The sequence below is a fragment of the Capsicum annuum genome, chromosome 10, assembly GCF_002878395.1.
Source record: "Capsicum annuum cultivar UCD-10X-F1 chromosome 10, UCD10Xv1.1, whole genome shotgun sequence".
NCBI classification, from domain to species: Eukaryota; Viridiplantae; Streptophyta; class Magnoliopsida; order Solanales; family Solanaceae; genus Capsicum; species Capsicum annuum.
The window spans coordinates 152,009,242-152,025,480 of NC_061120.1; the positions used below are offsets into that span (position 1 = coordinate 152,009,242).

The 16,239-nt window shown below is 33.5% G+C and overlaps 1 protein-coding gene across 1 annotated transcript; it reads right to left on the reverse strand.

The window, feature by feature from the left end:
- Positions 1-1,278: 1,278 nt before the first annotated feature.
- On the reverse strand, positions 1,279-5,022 carry LOC107845952 (probable protein phosphatase 2C 65). Its single transcript, XM_016690465.2, has 5 exons — positions 4,349-5,022; positions 3,223-3,525; positions 2,999-3,116; positions 2,531-2,754; positions 1,279-1,929 (listed from the first exon to the last, which is right to left on the reverse strand). The coding sequence occupies exons 1-5, from the start codon at positions 4,628-4,630 to the stop codon at positions 1,513-1,515; spliced, it is 1,344 nt and encodes a 447-aa protein (XP_016545951.1). The 5' UTR covers positions 4,631-5,022; the 3' UTR covers positions 1,279-1,512.
- Positions 5,023-16,239: the final 11,217 nt, after the last annotated feature.

The window sequence follows — 16,239 nt, forward strand, 5'->3', positions numbered from 1 at the left end:
ATGTTTGGAGTAAAAAGGGTAAAGTGAAAGTGAAGATGTGAGATGGTAAAGGGTAAAGTGAAAGTGAAGATGAGAGATGTTAAACGGACGTATATTTATTATATATAACTCTCTTATTAAGAGAGTTATGTTAAAAAAAAATATATAACTCTCTTAAAAAGAAAGTTATATTAAAAAAAAATGCATAACTCTCTTAAAAAGAGAGTTATGTTAAAGAAAATACATAAACTCTCTTTTTAAGAGAGTTATGTTAAAAAAAAAAATGCATAACTCTCTTAAAAGAGAGTTATGTTAAAGAAAATGCATAACTCTCTTAAAAAGAGAGTTATGCACATTTTCTGATATTTAACACCGTTTGGTCACCACCGTTAAAAATAATACATATAACTCTCTTAAAAAAGAGTTAGCCTATTTTGGTTACAATTTAAAAACATGACATATTTTAATATTTTTTTTAGTTCCATGGCATATTTTGGTTCCCAGCTCTACTAGCTGATAGTAGTCCACAAGGCATATTTTGGTTCCCAGCTCTACTAGCTGATAGTAGTACACAATTAGAGTTAAAAAAAGAATGACTCATTAAAATGCTTGATTCAAGCCCAAGAAGCTGTGCCAAAAGGTCCTTCAGATCCTAATTCAGACGAGATTCATTATTTCTCAAAGGTTCAGTATACACTTCAATTGTAGGTGCAATCAATTCTATCGAGATATGACAAGAAGAGAGAGAACAATATGGACCACTCAACAAATGCGGAGCCAGCCCTCTAAGACGAACCTCCTTCGACGGAAAAATATACTATTTATACATGATTAAAATTATTTTTTATGTGATTATAGTAGGTGTTGAACCCCTTCGACTTAGTTTTCTTTGAATATTGAACTCCCTTACTTGAAATTCTGGCTCCACCTCGACCACTCAATAGAGAATCTCAGACCAATATACTATTTCTACACGAGGAATGAAGATCTTTATGTATAAATATAAAATTTCTTGTAAAAAGGACATAAAAATTAAATGGAGGTATAGGGGAGGGCGATTTAGTGTATGAGACGAATTTTTGGTCAGACGGTAACTAATCACTCGTTATTTTGATATTAGCCGCCTATCTAGAATGGAACACGACGGAATAAAACGAAGAGAAGGACTAGCGTCCCAAGGTCGGAATTGTGGGGATAAGTTTGTGAAAGAAGCAAAAACTTATCCCTACCCTGACCGATGACTACTAGGTTTCTCATTTTTTAAATTTCCCCTGGTCTGCGACCTGAGCTGTATCATGATTCATGACAAGAACAGTTTCCTTTCTCGTTAATTATCTAGGTTACCTTAGCAAGTAGCAACAACATTTTCAACTCTACAATGTGTCAATCACACCATCATTTATCCCCCATTCTCTTTTACTTTGGACTATTTAACTAGTACTAAACAAATTAAAATACAAGTATTTCATTTAAGTTTGTAACTTATTATCTTCTTTTTTCAATTTCACACATTACTGCTTCGTTATAACAGATTCAAAAATTCATTGCAGATTTTCTTCTGCTAAGGTGACGAACGTGCCTGGAAGAACTCTTTTTATGATCATCATTAAGTCCAGTTGCAACATTTGGATCTTTTTCTTCCTTGAGTTCATAATTTAGCAGTGTATCTAGACCATCATCTATCTTGGAGTTGGGTGTGTAGTTTTTGCTGGTTGCTATCTCCGTATAATTTAAGCTCAGCTCGGTCACTTCTGACAACGATTTCGTTAGCAGAGGCTTCTGGCGTTTCAAGAACAAGCATACCACAGCACAATCATCGACTTTGGCACACGGGTACTTGTATTTCCAGGCTCGAACTGCATGATGCACCACCAGTCTTGCTGCTATAGATCGCTTCCTTGCTGAAGCAACTATCCGGACCACTTCATCGTTGCTTAAAACATCCCACAACTAAACACAAAAAAAGAAGAAAATGTGCATTAGCCGCTTAAGGTCCTACGTAGTGGCCCGCAGAACTAGCTATGTTTTATTTGATATGCATTATGCCAAAAAAAATAAATAATCAAAAAATAAGCTTGCAACTACTCTGAACCCACTGACTCTAAATTATGAAACCATCTCTAGTCCTCTATTGTTGGCAAAATGTGCCTTGTGGAGCTTCCTCGTGAGATGTTGATGTCTAATTCCAATTTGGCATCTGAGGGAGCAATTCAGGGATACCACTATAACTAAAACCCCAAGCAAATTAGGGTCCATTATATGAATCATCAGTGATCATGCCACTCCATTTAAGCTCATCTTAGATGAACAATATAGCAATACTACTATAACAACAATCTCAAGCAAGATAGAATCGGCTATATGAATCATCACTAACCATGCCCCTCCATTTATATCTTAGACGAACAATGTAGTAATGATCTAATCAACAAGGCTAGACCAAAGACATGTTATCCTCACAAAATTCTGACACAACAAGATTGCATCGAATTTTTTGCGGGTTCTAGCCAAAAAAACTAGGATCAGGGGAATATTCAAGAACTTAGCTTACCCCATCTGTTGCCAAGACAATGAATTCGTCTTTTTCAGTGAGTTTTCTGTAATATACTTCAGGGACCGAGATGAGACCGAAGTCTTTCAGGCAAAAATCTCCAAACGCTCTAGCCATGGCAAGGCCAGGGCAATCTTGATCAGCCATCCACACTCTGTATATATTTGGTTCTTCTTCCATTGCCATTACTCTTCCTTCACAACTTTTGATTCTTTCATATTCAGCTGATGAAAATTATTGCACAAATAGATTAACAAATTGAAGCCAATTTAATTGAAGTAACTCATGTAAACATTTTGACAGAGCGCATAGCGATTTTTTACACCACCAGATTAAAATGACCTATTACAACGGGTAACTACCTATAGTCACAATAATTGGGTAACCTTGAAGTGCAGTACTGACATATTATAACCAGTTATAATACACTGATCATAGTGTTCTTTTAAAAAAAAAAAAAACACCGACCTGGGAGGTTAGGCTTCAAGTCTACCGTGAGTTGTTTAGCAACAAGCTCATTTTTCTCATCCCTACTGCAAATAATAGCTCGAGAATCTCCTAAATTTCCAACTATCAAATGTTCTTCCTGAAATTTCCGCAATTATAGCCACCTTAAATTATAAACAAGAAGATAAAAGAAACAATGGTCTCGTTTAACATATTTAGGTTCTTTTTAGTATTTTCTTTTTTACCTGTTTAACTAAAGTCACTGCAGTTGTACCACTGCAATAGCTTTCGATAGAACCATCACCTTCGAGTTCTTCATCCATTTCTTTAAAAGATTTTAGAAATGTATCTTTCCATGCATCAAAGATTGGGTTTTCCGATTCATCGTCCTTTTCAACGGCCCATCTAATATCGTTGGTATCGATCACGTTAGATGCTGAAATTTTGGAAGGTAATGCGTCTCTAACGTAACGTGCCACCTTGTGGCCGGATGGTCCATGTCCATCAAAGACACCACAGAAGAACACACCTCTCTGTCCACCAAAGTTCTGTACAATAATATATAGTGTGTTATTGTAGTATCAATCCTCTGCCTCTATTTTCAGACAACAACAAAAAAAAAGAACTTATCCTCTGCACAGAAAATTTTCAGTGTCCAGTGAGGCAATGAGTGACCATCTAGAACAGAAACAATAACACTACTACCTCTATGCAAGTTGAATGTCATGAGGATTTCAAGAAGAATGCGAGAAGGAGCGGAGTCAACAGAATTCAGTAACTGCTAAAATGTCAGAGCTCAGCCTCGAGCTCATGAACTAAAATACTTCTTGAACCCCCTTTGCCATTATGATAAATTCTTCCCTTTTATCAAGTGTATTCAACAATCAATGTACAATATTTTTGCATGACATACGCATAATGAATATTTTTGATAAAAGGGATTCAATCGACCACCATTGGGCCAATGTATCTCTGACACTGAATGCAAGAACAACTACGGATACTTTAGTACGAAAGAAATGAATTTAGGATGATTTAGCAGCTACCGTGTGAGTAATTGATCAGTTCGTAAAATCAATGACATATGTATCATACTATGCTTTCAATTGTAGGATATGTAAAATTTTAAATCACAGAAATGACTTAGAAGAAGAAAAACCAAAATAGTTTAGAAAAATTGCATATATTAGGCTAACATTATTAAATGGAACATAGGATGATGGAGAAAGGAGGAATAAGAGATTTTAACCCCTCAGCATGCGGTCCTTTCCCTAGAGTTAGACCCTTCGTGATGCTTCGTGCACCGAACTGATGATTGGAAAAAATGGATATCTTAATAATTTAATAAAAAGAAATGGTAAAGAAGAATACCTCCCAAACAGTCATGGCATCTTGATTGATCCCTTTTTTACCTTGTTGACTATACATTGATACAAATTTAGAAAATCCACATAACCTGACATTGGCACCCAAATCTCCTCTTCCAACTATGCTTTGATAATCATCTTCACCCTCTTTCTGCTCCCCATTATTATCATTCTCCTCAAAATAACTATGATTATGATTATGGTTATGATTATATTTATGACTATGATGATGATGATTACTATCTTCCAAATTTTGCCCCCTTTGACAGGTACAACATGCACCCATTCTCTGCCTTTAATTATATTTTCTGGACACCCTTGCGATTAGATCTTGTCTTGGGATTGAAACATCAAAGCCATTATTACATGTAATTAGTTCTACAAAAAAACTGATTTAGTAACTTAATTATTCTCCTCTTCTTATTAGTATGACAGAATTTGGATATGGATTATGTCTGATTCCTTAGAAGGAAATCAGACAAAAAAAAAAAAAAAAAAGAAGAGGAGGAAGAACGTGATGAGCAAATCATGAATGTTGTCTCATGAGATCACATTCATGATTTGTGGGGAAAAATTAAACATTTACTCTTTTTTTTTCTTTTTTTTTTAATTAGCCTAAAAATAAATCTCATCTTAACCCATGCTAAGGTCATAACACTTTATTTTTGTTACACAATATGACCAGTCAATTTGCTTATTCAAACCATGCCAGTTCAGCCCTTGATTTTCTTGTCGTCTTTTACATAATTGATAAATACTCCTTCCATCCCATTTTATCCGTTTCAAATTTTCTAATTTGATGTCCCATTTTACTTGTCCTTTTTTATTTATCAAGACAAGACAATTTTTTTTGCCATTATACCGTTAGTGTAATTGATTACTCCTTGTTATTAGTATTCTTGAAAAATATTGCAAAGAGGAGTATCATTAAGAGTACACTATTAAAAATATATATGGTGCTTTGATATTAGTCATCCATCAATATTTAAACTAACAACAAGACACAATTAAAAGGGGCAAAATGGTAAAGTTACATTATCAATCATTATTTTTTTAATAGTTATGTCATCCCAATTTAAAATTGATAAAATGGGACGGAGGTAGTATGGAGTATAAGAAAGACCTAATTAGGTAGTAGTGGTCAGGAGAATACTGGATATTAAACTTGCACACTACTATTTGAATTTGTCCTCTTGGCGGTTGGACAGTCTCCTGTGACATTTTTTGTAAATTTTACAACGATGCACCTGGTGTATTTTCATTAGGTGAGATCTGAGAAAGATAAAGTGTATGCAGTTGATATCATTATCTTAGATGAAGTAGAGAGATTATTTTCGATAGATTCCGACTCAGAACAAAAATTAATATATCAAACATAAAATCAAACGACAAAATTGGAATATACCACTAGATAATAAGAAAAAAACAAGACACCCACAGAGTAATACTATAAACTATCTATTCTAAATCACAAATATCATCAAAACACCATAAATAAAAAATTACAAGTCACACACATAACACTACGACTACAGATACAACTACACACTAAGCATTCCTTCTAACTAGTAAGGACACACTCCTAGCGGGGCAGTTCAATCACATGAGTGGCCTTAGGCCAAAATCAAAACTGAGGTCTTTAATTTGTAAGGAAAAGTCAATATTTTTTTATAAAATTAGTTTTTAAAAAATTTGTTGAGATGCATAGTTATTAATAATTTTTATATAATCATTTTCTTCTAACAATCTTTTTTCAACTACTCCCTCCGTTTACTTTTACTTTCACTAATTTTCTAATTAAATTTCTGTTTTTACTTGTCGTTTTCGATATATGTAACTTCTTTTTTTCTATTTTACTCTTAACATTAATTGCTTTTTTTTCAAACTAATTTCAAGATACAATTTAACCATCATTTAATAGGGGTACTATGGTAAAATAATCATATTATTAATTATTTTTGTTGATAGATGTGTCAACTTAAAATGTAACAAGTAAAACTGAACGGAAAAAGTAATAGCATAATTAATGCATTTAATTTTTCTTGAGACATAATATCTTGAGATATATCAAACTTTTTCTAATAATCGTTTTTTTATATATAAAAAGTGTATTTTTTTTTTATAAATAGTATTGAATAAAATTTTTACATCTATTATTACTAAAAAGATAAAGTTCCTCAAATTTGGGGCCTAAGGCGGTTACCTTTGTCTTTACATGGTTGAGTCGGCACTAACTCCTACCCACTAATCCTCTACGCTAATCTGCATCATCCACACTTTAATATCAAGGGTCATGTCCTTCGCTGATTTGTTATAAATTTTAATTGTTTAGATATATTCATGCCCCATAAATGATTGTAAAAGCAAAAAAATATACTAAATACATTCTACATATTTTTAGTTTAAAATTATAATATTCAAAAAAAATTATTTATTATGTTAAATTTCGTAACAGATCAAAAACAGGCACTCAAGTTAAAATAGAGTAGTAGTAAATATATCATGAGAATCATATATAATGGTCAAAGTGCAAATATGCCTGATTTCAATACCACCATTTTTAAGTCATACTTTTTTTTTTTCAAGTCATACTTATAGACTTCAATCGTGTAAAATTTTGCAATTTTATAAATAACTTTAGATATATGGTATTTGAAGTTTCATATTACTGAAATTTAATTGTTTTTATTTAAATTTCGATTATATGTGATTAAATTTCATTCTTTTTTGCAGCACATAGTTTTTTGTATGAGTGATTAAAGCTCAACTAATTTTATTTGAACTTCATCATCTACGATTGAAAATTAGTCATTTTTGTCTAAAATTCATACATATATAGTTGACAGTTATTTCTTCGAGAAATGCCTGAACTCCAAACATGTTAAGTTAAACATCAACGCCCCATGTTTGAAATTATTCAAAAATGATCAAACATACCAAATAATTTTAAAACTATACACAAATTAAATAATAATGCCAAGATAAGATATCTGGTAATTTTTTTTACATATATAATTAGGGATAGCAAAAATAATCCAAAAAAATATAATCTTCCCGCCTCATACAAATTTAAATGTCACCTTTCTATTTTCTAATTCAGTAGTTCATTGCGACTCATCCAAATTCAGCTTAATTTGCTGAATTGAGATTCCTATCTATAATCAGCATATTTTTCATTTTGGATATGGATTTTACTTCAAAGTGGGCCCTTCGTCCATGTATATTCGAAAAAATGTTGTAATTGTCAATCATCGGAAGCATTGTCTTAAAGAAAATTTTACAACCAGTAGTCTCCCTCAATTAGATGACTTCGAATATCATTTAACTCAGCAGGTGCAGGACCCACTCGGACAACTCGAATTATCTAAAACGCCAACATTTAACAGCTCAGCCAATCATATCTGGATTTCTCCTGTTGCCAATAATAATTACTCCTTTCATTTCAAAATAAATAAATTATTGAGTTATTTTTTAATATTCAAAATAAATAAATTATTTATTTTTCAAAAGACATGTTAAAAATTTCTTTTATTTTTATCATTTCATCTAACGAGGTTTAAGTATCATTCTCAAGCTTAACACATTAGAATACCATCAAGAACTTCTTTCCTACTTTAAGCATACTATAATTTACCTTAACTAATAACTCTTTCTCTACCCTCAACCATGAAACCTATACAATATTCACTACCTCTAAGTTAATACACAAGGATAAATCACCTCCATCCTACTTAATAGCAGATATAAATCTATCAATTTTACCCTCAATCAAATGCTAACTCCAACTTTTCTTGTTACTACACTTCTAAATCCACACTTTCAACTCTAAGGATGTTCTACTACTTATAAATTATAACACCCTAAGTTATACTTTGCCTTAATTAAAGTTGTATTCAATACACTAGGCACATGTTTTCTTCTTTCATGAGCACTTTCTGTAATGATGGGTTAACAAGGAATCTGAGTACATATCACGTTCTATATTAATTGCACAAATTATATGGAAGAGGATATAGACTTTTCAATTAAAGGAGTTTAAACACACTAGTGGGCTCTTCTCAAGCCATTTACATAATTTTTGAAGTTTCTGATAGTAAATTTGGGAGCATTCTCTCGGGAGGAATTATAATTTACTACTCGTGTTATCTCAAGAATGAGTCATAGATGGAGAATTATGGAGTAACACACAAATCAAAAAAGTTTTTGAGAGAACAAATTTACTGCACGATCTAGAGTATGAAGGAAGGGAAATATTTCTTAAATGCCCAATAGCCTATTGAAGAAAAGTATGAACGTCACTGTACCATTCCGCAAGACTGTACTATACACGACTTCATAGGCACCCTAGTACACTTGAACTTTGTGCTTAGATACCAAGTTTGTAATGCCCCAAGACTACCCCTTGGACATCACACAGTGCTTAGAACCACAAGTGATCCTAAGCTAACCCATGATACTGGCATAACTTGTGACCAACTGATAAGATAGATAAATATGAAAAAAATAAGTGAAAAAATGTGGTGAAGTTGAATACAGATAGTAGTGCGCTTGACAACCCCAGCAGGATTGGAGTTGGGGATGTAGTGAGTGATTATCAGGGAGATCTTATTTTTGCATATACCATCCCTCTTGGGTTCGGAACTAACAATCAATCCAAAATAGAAGGAGCTAGTATTGGTCTCAATTGTACAAAATAGCTATACGAAGGTTATTTTAGACTTATCTTGACAACATCAAAGAAATCATGGAACAACTGGAGGAGGTTACTTGCAGGCATACTTACCGAGAAGGAAATTTTGTAGCCGATTCGCTATCTAAAATCAATCACAATTATGATACTTCTCAATACTACTTTAATTTCCAGCAGTTACCAGAAGAAACAAGAGGACATTTCGTGCTTGACAAACTTGGTATTATCAATTTTAGAAGAAGAAAGATAAAGAGAATCAAAGAATCGTCGTGAAGTTTTGTGAATTTGTACTAGAGGAGTTGGTAACTCATTTGTAGTGCTTCTTTGTTGGTTTCACCAATGGTCTTTCCTTTTTCATCTAGGATTCATTATGATAAGCTATGTTATGATATTTTATATGAGTTTTTTTCCCTTTATTTTGTAAGAGGGGAGTCTCTCTAATTTATGCTTTCCTAGATTATATTGTACTGAAAGGAGTCCTCTTTTCTAGGTGCTTAGATTTAGGTTTCATTTCTAGAATCGGTGATGAGTTGACCGGGCTTAGTAGGCTAGTTGACTTTGAACCACCATAGGATTAGAGGTAAAGTTTATGTCACCCTTTTTGTACTTTATTTTATTTATTTATGATAAGGCTTGGGGGTGTGTGGCTCAACTCCTGACCACCACGGGAGGTGAGAGCCCCGGGTAAGGTCCATTTCTAAACAAAAAAAAGGTTGAGGGTGCAAAAAAGCACTTCTACGATGGGCTCCAGCCTACTCAAAGCAGACCCATGAAGAAGCCTATTGTAGAAGAGTATCAAATAGTCATATCTAATCTTCATGAGTACCCAGACTTGGAAAAAAGGTTCAACAAATATGAGTTAGCATGTTTGAGCAAGCCTTCAAGTTCATATTATCCAATTTAGTACGGGAAGTCTTCGCTAATTACTTGGAAATAATGAAGAAGGATTGTCCCAAAGGTTCCAGAATCCCAGATATGAGGAACAAAACACAAGTTCCTGTGAGAGGAATGGCAGTCTATGTTTCTGAATGCATAATTAACAGGATATTGTTTGGTCCAGATTATGTATCACCGGTCATCACACCAAAATTAGAACATTGTATGACTACAAGCCAAAGGCCTTAGTTAGATCCGATTCTCACAGACGATGGTAACCCATCATGGCTGATTGCAAAGTCATCCCTAAGTTTTAGGGAAAAATTTAGTGGGCCATAGTTAGATTGAGGCTTATGCCTACCAAAGGAGATGCTAACCTGGATAACCAAAGAGTAGTATTGGTGGCCAGCATGATTGAGGGGTTGAAGATCGACTTTGGATAAATAATTGGTGATGAGTTGTTTGTTTGTGCGCATAAGATAGCAAATGCATTACCATTTTTGTGTTTGATCATAGAGCTATGTAGGCAAGCGGATGTGCCTATAATTAGAGGAGTGGATAATGAAGTCCGAGCATTTAGACAGCAAGATATTGAGCAGACAAAAGATGATTCCAAATTTGAGATGTAAGTCCACAAGACGCCAGCATATAAGTCACATACTGTACCCACTCTAGAGGCTTCAGATGCACCTTCAGGTATGTCGTTGCTTATAGTCAATTATGCTCCACAAGGTACTTTCGCAAGTTCGGACTCTGTACCCCCGCTGGGGGAGAATCACACACTACTTTTATACCACCTAAATATTAGGAGTATAGGTTAAACTAGAAGAATTTGGCAACGATGGTGAAAGATCAAAAGAAATTCGAGCGATAATTGAGTGCTTGGGCGAAAGAATTCAAGCCATTTATAGATAGAATTATGGTTAAAGCTATTAAACCATATGAGACCTTGCATGCAAGGATGGATGATATGGAGGAGTGAGTGAACAATAAGTTGAGAGAGCTGTTAATTCTAGATTTTGCACGGTTCATGGTTGAATTCAAGCAAGCACAAGCTGATATTGCCTAATTGAAGAACCAACCACTCCCAAGTGCATTCGATCCTACATTGGTGGTGAGTGTCAACACCCAATTTTGTCCCGTCTTCTTTCAAGTTATCTCTTTGCTTCTAATAATTTTGGAAACTTAAAAAAATGCATGTATGCTATTTCTATAGTTAGAAGTTTATACCAGTCTTGCCACCATTTATATTTTAAATTAAGAATTATCGGAATTATTTTATTATTATTATTATTATTATTATTATTATTGTTATTATTTACCATTTTGTTATATTTTTATCGTTGCATTACATGTAAACTTTTGCGTAAGGCATTATATTTATTTATTTTTTATTTTAATTGAATAAGTATTTTTTTGTCTTCCTTCTTTATAAATATTATCGTTCAATTTCAAATTTATCATGCAACTTTGTTTAAATATTTATATTTTAATATCAAATGATTTTTGTCATTTATTCGTATATTTATAATATGTTCTTGTTACAAGTGTTATTTAAATTAATTTCGAAAGCCCAAAGAATATAAGAAAAAAGGTATTTAAATCAGCCCATTTTATAATATTCTTGCTATTTGGCCCAATTTCAAGATTTAACCCATAAAGTCCATCTTTTCTCTCCCCTTTTACACCTCAGCACCATTTGAATGCCACATTTGTGCCACATAGGCACCAAGAGGTCATGGTATATAACAAACACACGCTTATGCACATCTTCCACACATTACACATGCTTGGTCCCTCTTCTGCCATGTGTCTTTGTGATATTGGTTGGTCAAATTCAATTGATCCCGAATTATAGAAAACTTTCTATTTTATCCTTGCTATTCTACCTAAAATACCCACAATGCCCCCAAAACCTTAAAAATTATGGATGTCCTCTTTTTCAATACACTGCTCCTCTTTATGCCTCAATATCTCTTTTTCCTCTTAAAAAAATTGCAGACTCCTTTCACCAGGGATAAAGTTTGTTTCTCCACTCTCCTGTGATGGTCATATCAACTACGTAGGGGACCAAATCTATCCAAATTCACAGTTTCCAACTCCAAAAGTCATGGTTGACTGGAATTCAAATATTAAAACTCAAGATCCCACCTAAAACTTGAAGCCCTAATTTTCTCTATAAATATTTGTGTTTAGGATCCATTTGGGACAAGGTTTTTGGCCTCCATCTCCCCCTAAAAGCCTCGGGAATAATTTTACTCATACAGGAATACAAAACTTGCAACTGTCCCTACACCACTACAACTACTGATTTTTTGCTTTAAAAGGTTTAGTTCTTGTATGCAAAATTTGATCTTTAACTTTCAAGTGCATTTTGAGATGGTCGTCATTTGATTTTGAGCCTGATCCGTTGATCGAAACACCCCCATTCACTGCCCCACAACTGATAAAAGTGACAAAGTTGCCTGTTAATTTCCTTGGGAAAATCCTGCACTTTTCTTCTGATATTTTGCCTTGCAAGTCATTTGTATTTTCTTATTTCCACTCCTGTTACTAGGTGAGTTTGTTGTAGCTTGTATTTTTTTAAGCTAAATGCTAGAACAAGTATTCTAAGAAGCATGGATGTGGAAAGTGTATTTTAGTAACATAGTGGTTTCATTTGTTTGTAGCTACTTGTTGCTTATATTTTGTTATTATTCTTTCTTTTGACATCACTAAACATCGTTCGACCTTCTAATCCTTTTTCTTTTAATTTTCATGAACACTTGGATCAAAAATGGAGTCTCAGTTTAAGACTCTCGCAAAATTGAGACTCGACAATCAATCATACTTGCATATCTTCCCCACGAGCATCTCTCTTAGCCTTTGAACATATATTCATATTCAACAAGTGAATAAGGGAGAAAAATATGAGGACCTTAAAGATTGCATTCCTCTTTTTCCATTGTTTTTTGCTACTCCACATTCGCATTAAGTGACATAGGAGCGGGATACCACTCTCATTCCTCTTTTCATTATCGTTATTGATTCTTTATGAGCTTTATTGTGACACCTCGTATTTTTGCAATTGAATTTAAACCGTTATTCCTATGTGTATAAACTCTAATCCCATGATTTACATTTGAATACATGTTTCATGATTATGATCCTAGTGAGAATAGTGTTTATGAGGTGAAAAATATTCATGGGAAGCACTTAGAGCAAAGTCAAGTTGAGAACACTTTTATCGATTGAGTTTTTGTATTTGATCCTACAAGGGTCAACTTTAAATGAGTATATCTCCCAGAATAAATCAATTCAGGTATCCTACTATATATTAAATAAAATATCTTTGAGTCTTCTTTCTAACACATCTGGTTTCACCATAATTTGATATCAAAGTGGAAAGTTATGATCATTTTTTCTCAGAATGTTCGTCTGTCAATAAAGTGACGACTTGGGTTGACAAGTCGTTAACTAAGTGACAAGCTGTCAACCTCGTCATCAACCTTAACAAAAATATGATTAAATTAAGCTACAAGGTGGCAACCTGGGTTGACAAGCCGTCAACTAGATGATAAGCTGTCAATCTCATCGTCACCCTTAAACAGCAAGGGGTTGACGACTTAGTTGATAAGCCCTCAACTAGTTGAAAAGCTATCACCTAAGTCATCAACTAAAAATTTCTGTAATTTTTACTTAGTTTCCCTAGGGATATTTTGGTCTTTTTCTCACCTCAAATCCTACCCCGACTACTTAAAAATGTAAGATGGTGTTATTCTTACCCCATCCTCAATCACTTAACATGTTATTTCTTCTCCCACTTTCAAGAATAATAATATTAGGGTTTATTTCGAAGAACAATAAATTCAAGTTTACTTTCCCCAAAATCCAAGAATTCGAGCTTCCAAGTTCAAGAAAATCTTCAAGAAACATCAAGAATAGGGCTTCCTTCACAAGTTCGAGATTCAAGCTTTCTTCACAAGTCAAGAAAATTAAGTTATGTTAGTTTATGAACAAGGGTACCCTTCCACCCTTGTGCCCAAATTACATGATCTTAAGATTTAATTTACTTGTTTGAATTAGGATTCATACCCAAGTTCTGATATTCCTGATGCATGTGATTATCATGAGATTTAAAGCTTTAAGTATATCAAGAATTGCTTATGTTTATGTTTTAACTTATAAGATTTATATTATGAATGAGATTGCACTATCTTGACTGATATTGTTGAAGTATTTCAAGATTTATATTGAGCATGAAGTTTTGTTATGAATTACTATGAATTCAAACCATGAATTTTTAAGCCCTAAGCTAAGTATTGAGATTTCAAGAAGATTATGCTCTTAAATTCTTTGACAAGCCTATACCAATATTTAAAGAAAGAATTGATCCTTTAATCCTAAGCTAAGATATGGAATCCACATTTTTTTATTTGATTATAATTTAAAGTAAAGAGAATCATAACTTGTTGACATTATAAACCCTTGTGTGATTTTAAGGTGGATTTCCTAAAGTTTGAGAATATAAGTAATATGGGAGTAATATTTAGCATCGAGTTGGGTATGAGTCCAATGTATAATGCCCCAGAACTACGTGCCATTGTAGGTTTACGTCCTATCGTGGGTTAAATATAGTGATCAATTAACTTAAGGTTCTATTCTGATGGCAAGAGTAGAACAACTCTCCCTAACGTAGGTAAGACGTTGGACTACATGATAGCTCACATTGTTTATGTTTGTTAGAAGAACCTCCCTAATCAAGAATAGAAGTAAAGTTTTTAGAACTAAGTGTTATGGCTCACAAAGTTTATACTTATGCTTCATTACTCATGTTTATGATTTTGTAGTCTTTGTTTTATTCAAGCTCAAGGTGAGTCATTTACACTTAGCATGCGTTATTTGAAAGTTTATATGAATATTAAGTTATTGGTTTACTTATGCATTCAGTACATTCCAAAAGTACTGACCCACATATATGTCTATGTGCTACATTGTCTCATAATGTAAGTACCAGTTGTAGCACACACATCAAAATCAAACAATTCGCAGCTTCCAGTTAGCAGGTGAAGAGTTTTTTTGATTCAAAACATGAGTCAACTCTAGTTCTAGTAGCATTCTTTTTATTCAGTCGTATTGATTAGGGATAGCTGGGGGTCATGTCCCGGCTACCTATAGTCAGTATTAGTAGAGGCTTCATAGAGGGTTATTCATAGTTGATATATTTACTTTCAGTTTTATGTTTTATAAATAGAGTATGTTTTTAAACAAGTATGGCAATGGACATATTTAGCAAATACATTTTTTCACTTATTTTTTTCATATTTATCTATCTTATCAGTTGGTCACAAGTTATGCCAGTATCATGGGTTAGCTTAGGATCACTTGTGGTTCTAAGCACTGTGTGATGTCCAAGGGGTAGTCTTGGGGCATTACAAACTTGGTATCTAAGCACAAAGTTCAAGTGTACTAGGGTGCCTATGAAGTCGTGTATAGTACAGTCTTGCGGAATGGTACAGTGACGTTCATACTTTTCTTCAATAGGCTATTGGGCATTTAAGAAATATTTCCCTTCCTTCATACTCTAGATTGTGCAGTAAATTTGTTCTCTCAAAAACTTTTTTGATTTGTGTGTTACTCCATAATTCTCCATCTATGACTCATTCTTGAGATAACACGAGTAGTAAATTATAATTCCTCCCGAGAGAATGCTCCCAAATTTACTATCAGAAACTACAAAAATTATGTAAATGGCTTGAGAAGAGCCCACTAGTGTGTTTAAACTCCTTTAATTGAAAAGTCTATATCCTCTTCCATATAATTTGTGCAATTAATATAGAACGTGATATGTACTCAGATTCCTTGTTAACCCTTCATTACAGAAAGTGCTCATGAAAGAAGAAAACATGTGCCTAGTGTATTGAATACAACTTTAATTAAGGCAAAGTATAACTTAGGGTGTTATAATTTATAAGTAGTAGAACATCCTTAGAGTTGAAAGTGTGGATTTAGAAGTGTAGTAACAAGAAAAGTTGGAGTTAGCATTTGATTGAGGGTAAAATTGATAGATTTATATCTGATATTAAGTAGGATGAAGGTGATTTATCCTTGTGTATTAACTTAGAGGTAGTGAATATTGTATAGGTTTCATGGTTGAGGGTAGAGAAAGAGTTATTAGTTAAGGTAAATTATAGTATGCTTAAAGTAGGAAAGAAGTTCTTGATGGTATTCTAATGTGTTAAGCTTGAACAATGGATGATCATCAAGGTGGAAAGAGTGATTACTTGGGATAGTAAGGCTAGTTGTATGGGAGGTGAACAAGTAAGCTTGAGATAATGTATGCAAGAGTT

Excerpts from the sequence above, each read along its gene's own strand:
- LOC107845952 (XM_016690465.2), bottom strand. The coding sequence starts at position 4,630 with ATGGGTGCATGTTGTACCTGTCAAAGGGGGCAAAATTTGGAAGATAGT. Across the intron at positions 3,526-4,348 it reads ATGCCATGACTGTTTGGGAG|AACTTTGGTGGACAGAGAGG; the intron begins GTATTCTTCTTT and ends ATTATTGTACAG. Across the intron at positions 3,117-3,222 it reads CAGTGACTTTAGTTAAACAG|GAAGAACATTTGATAGTTGG; the intron begins GTAAAAAAGAAA and ends CGGAAATTTCAG.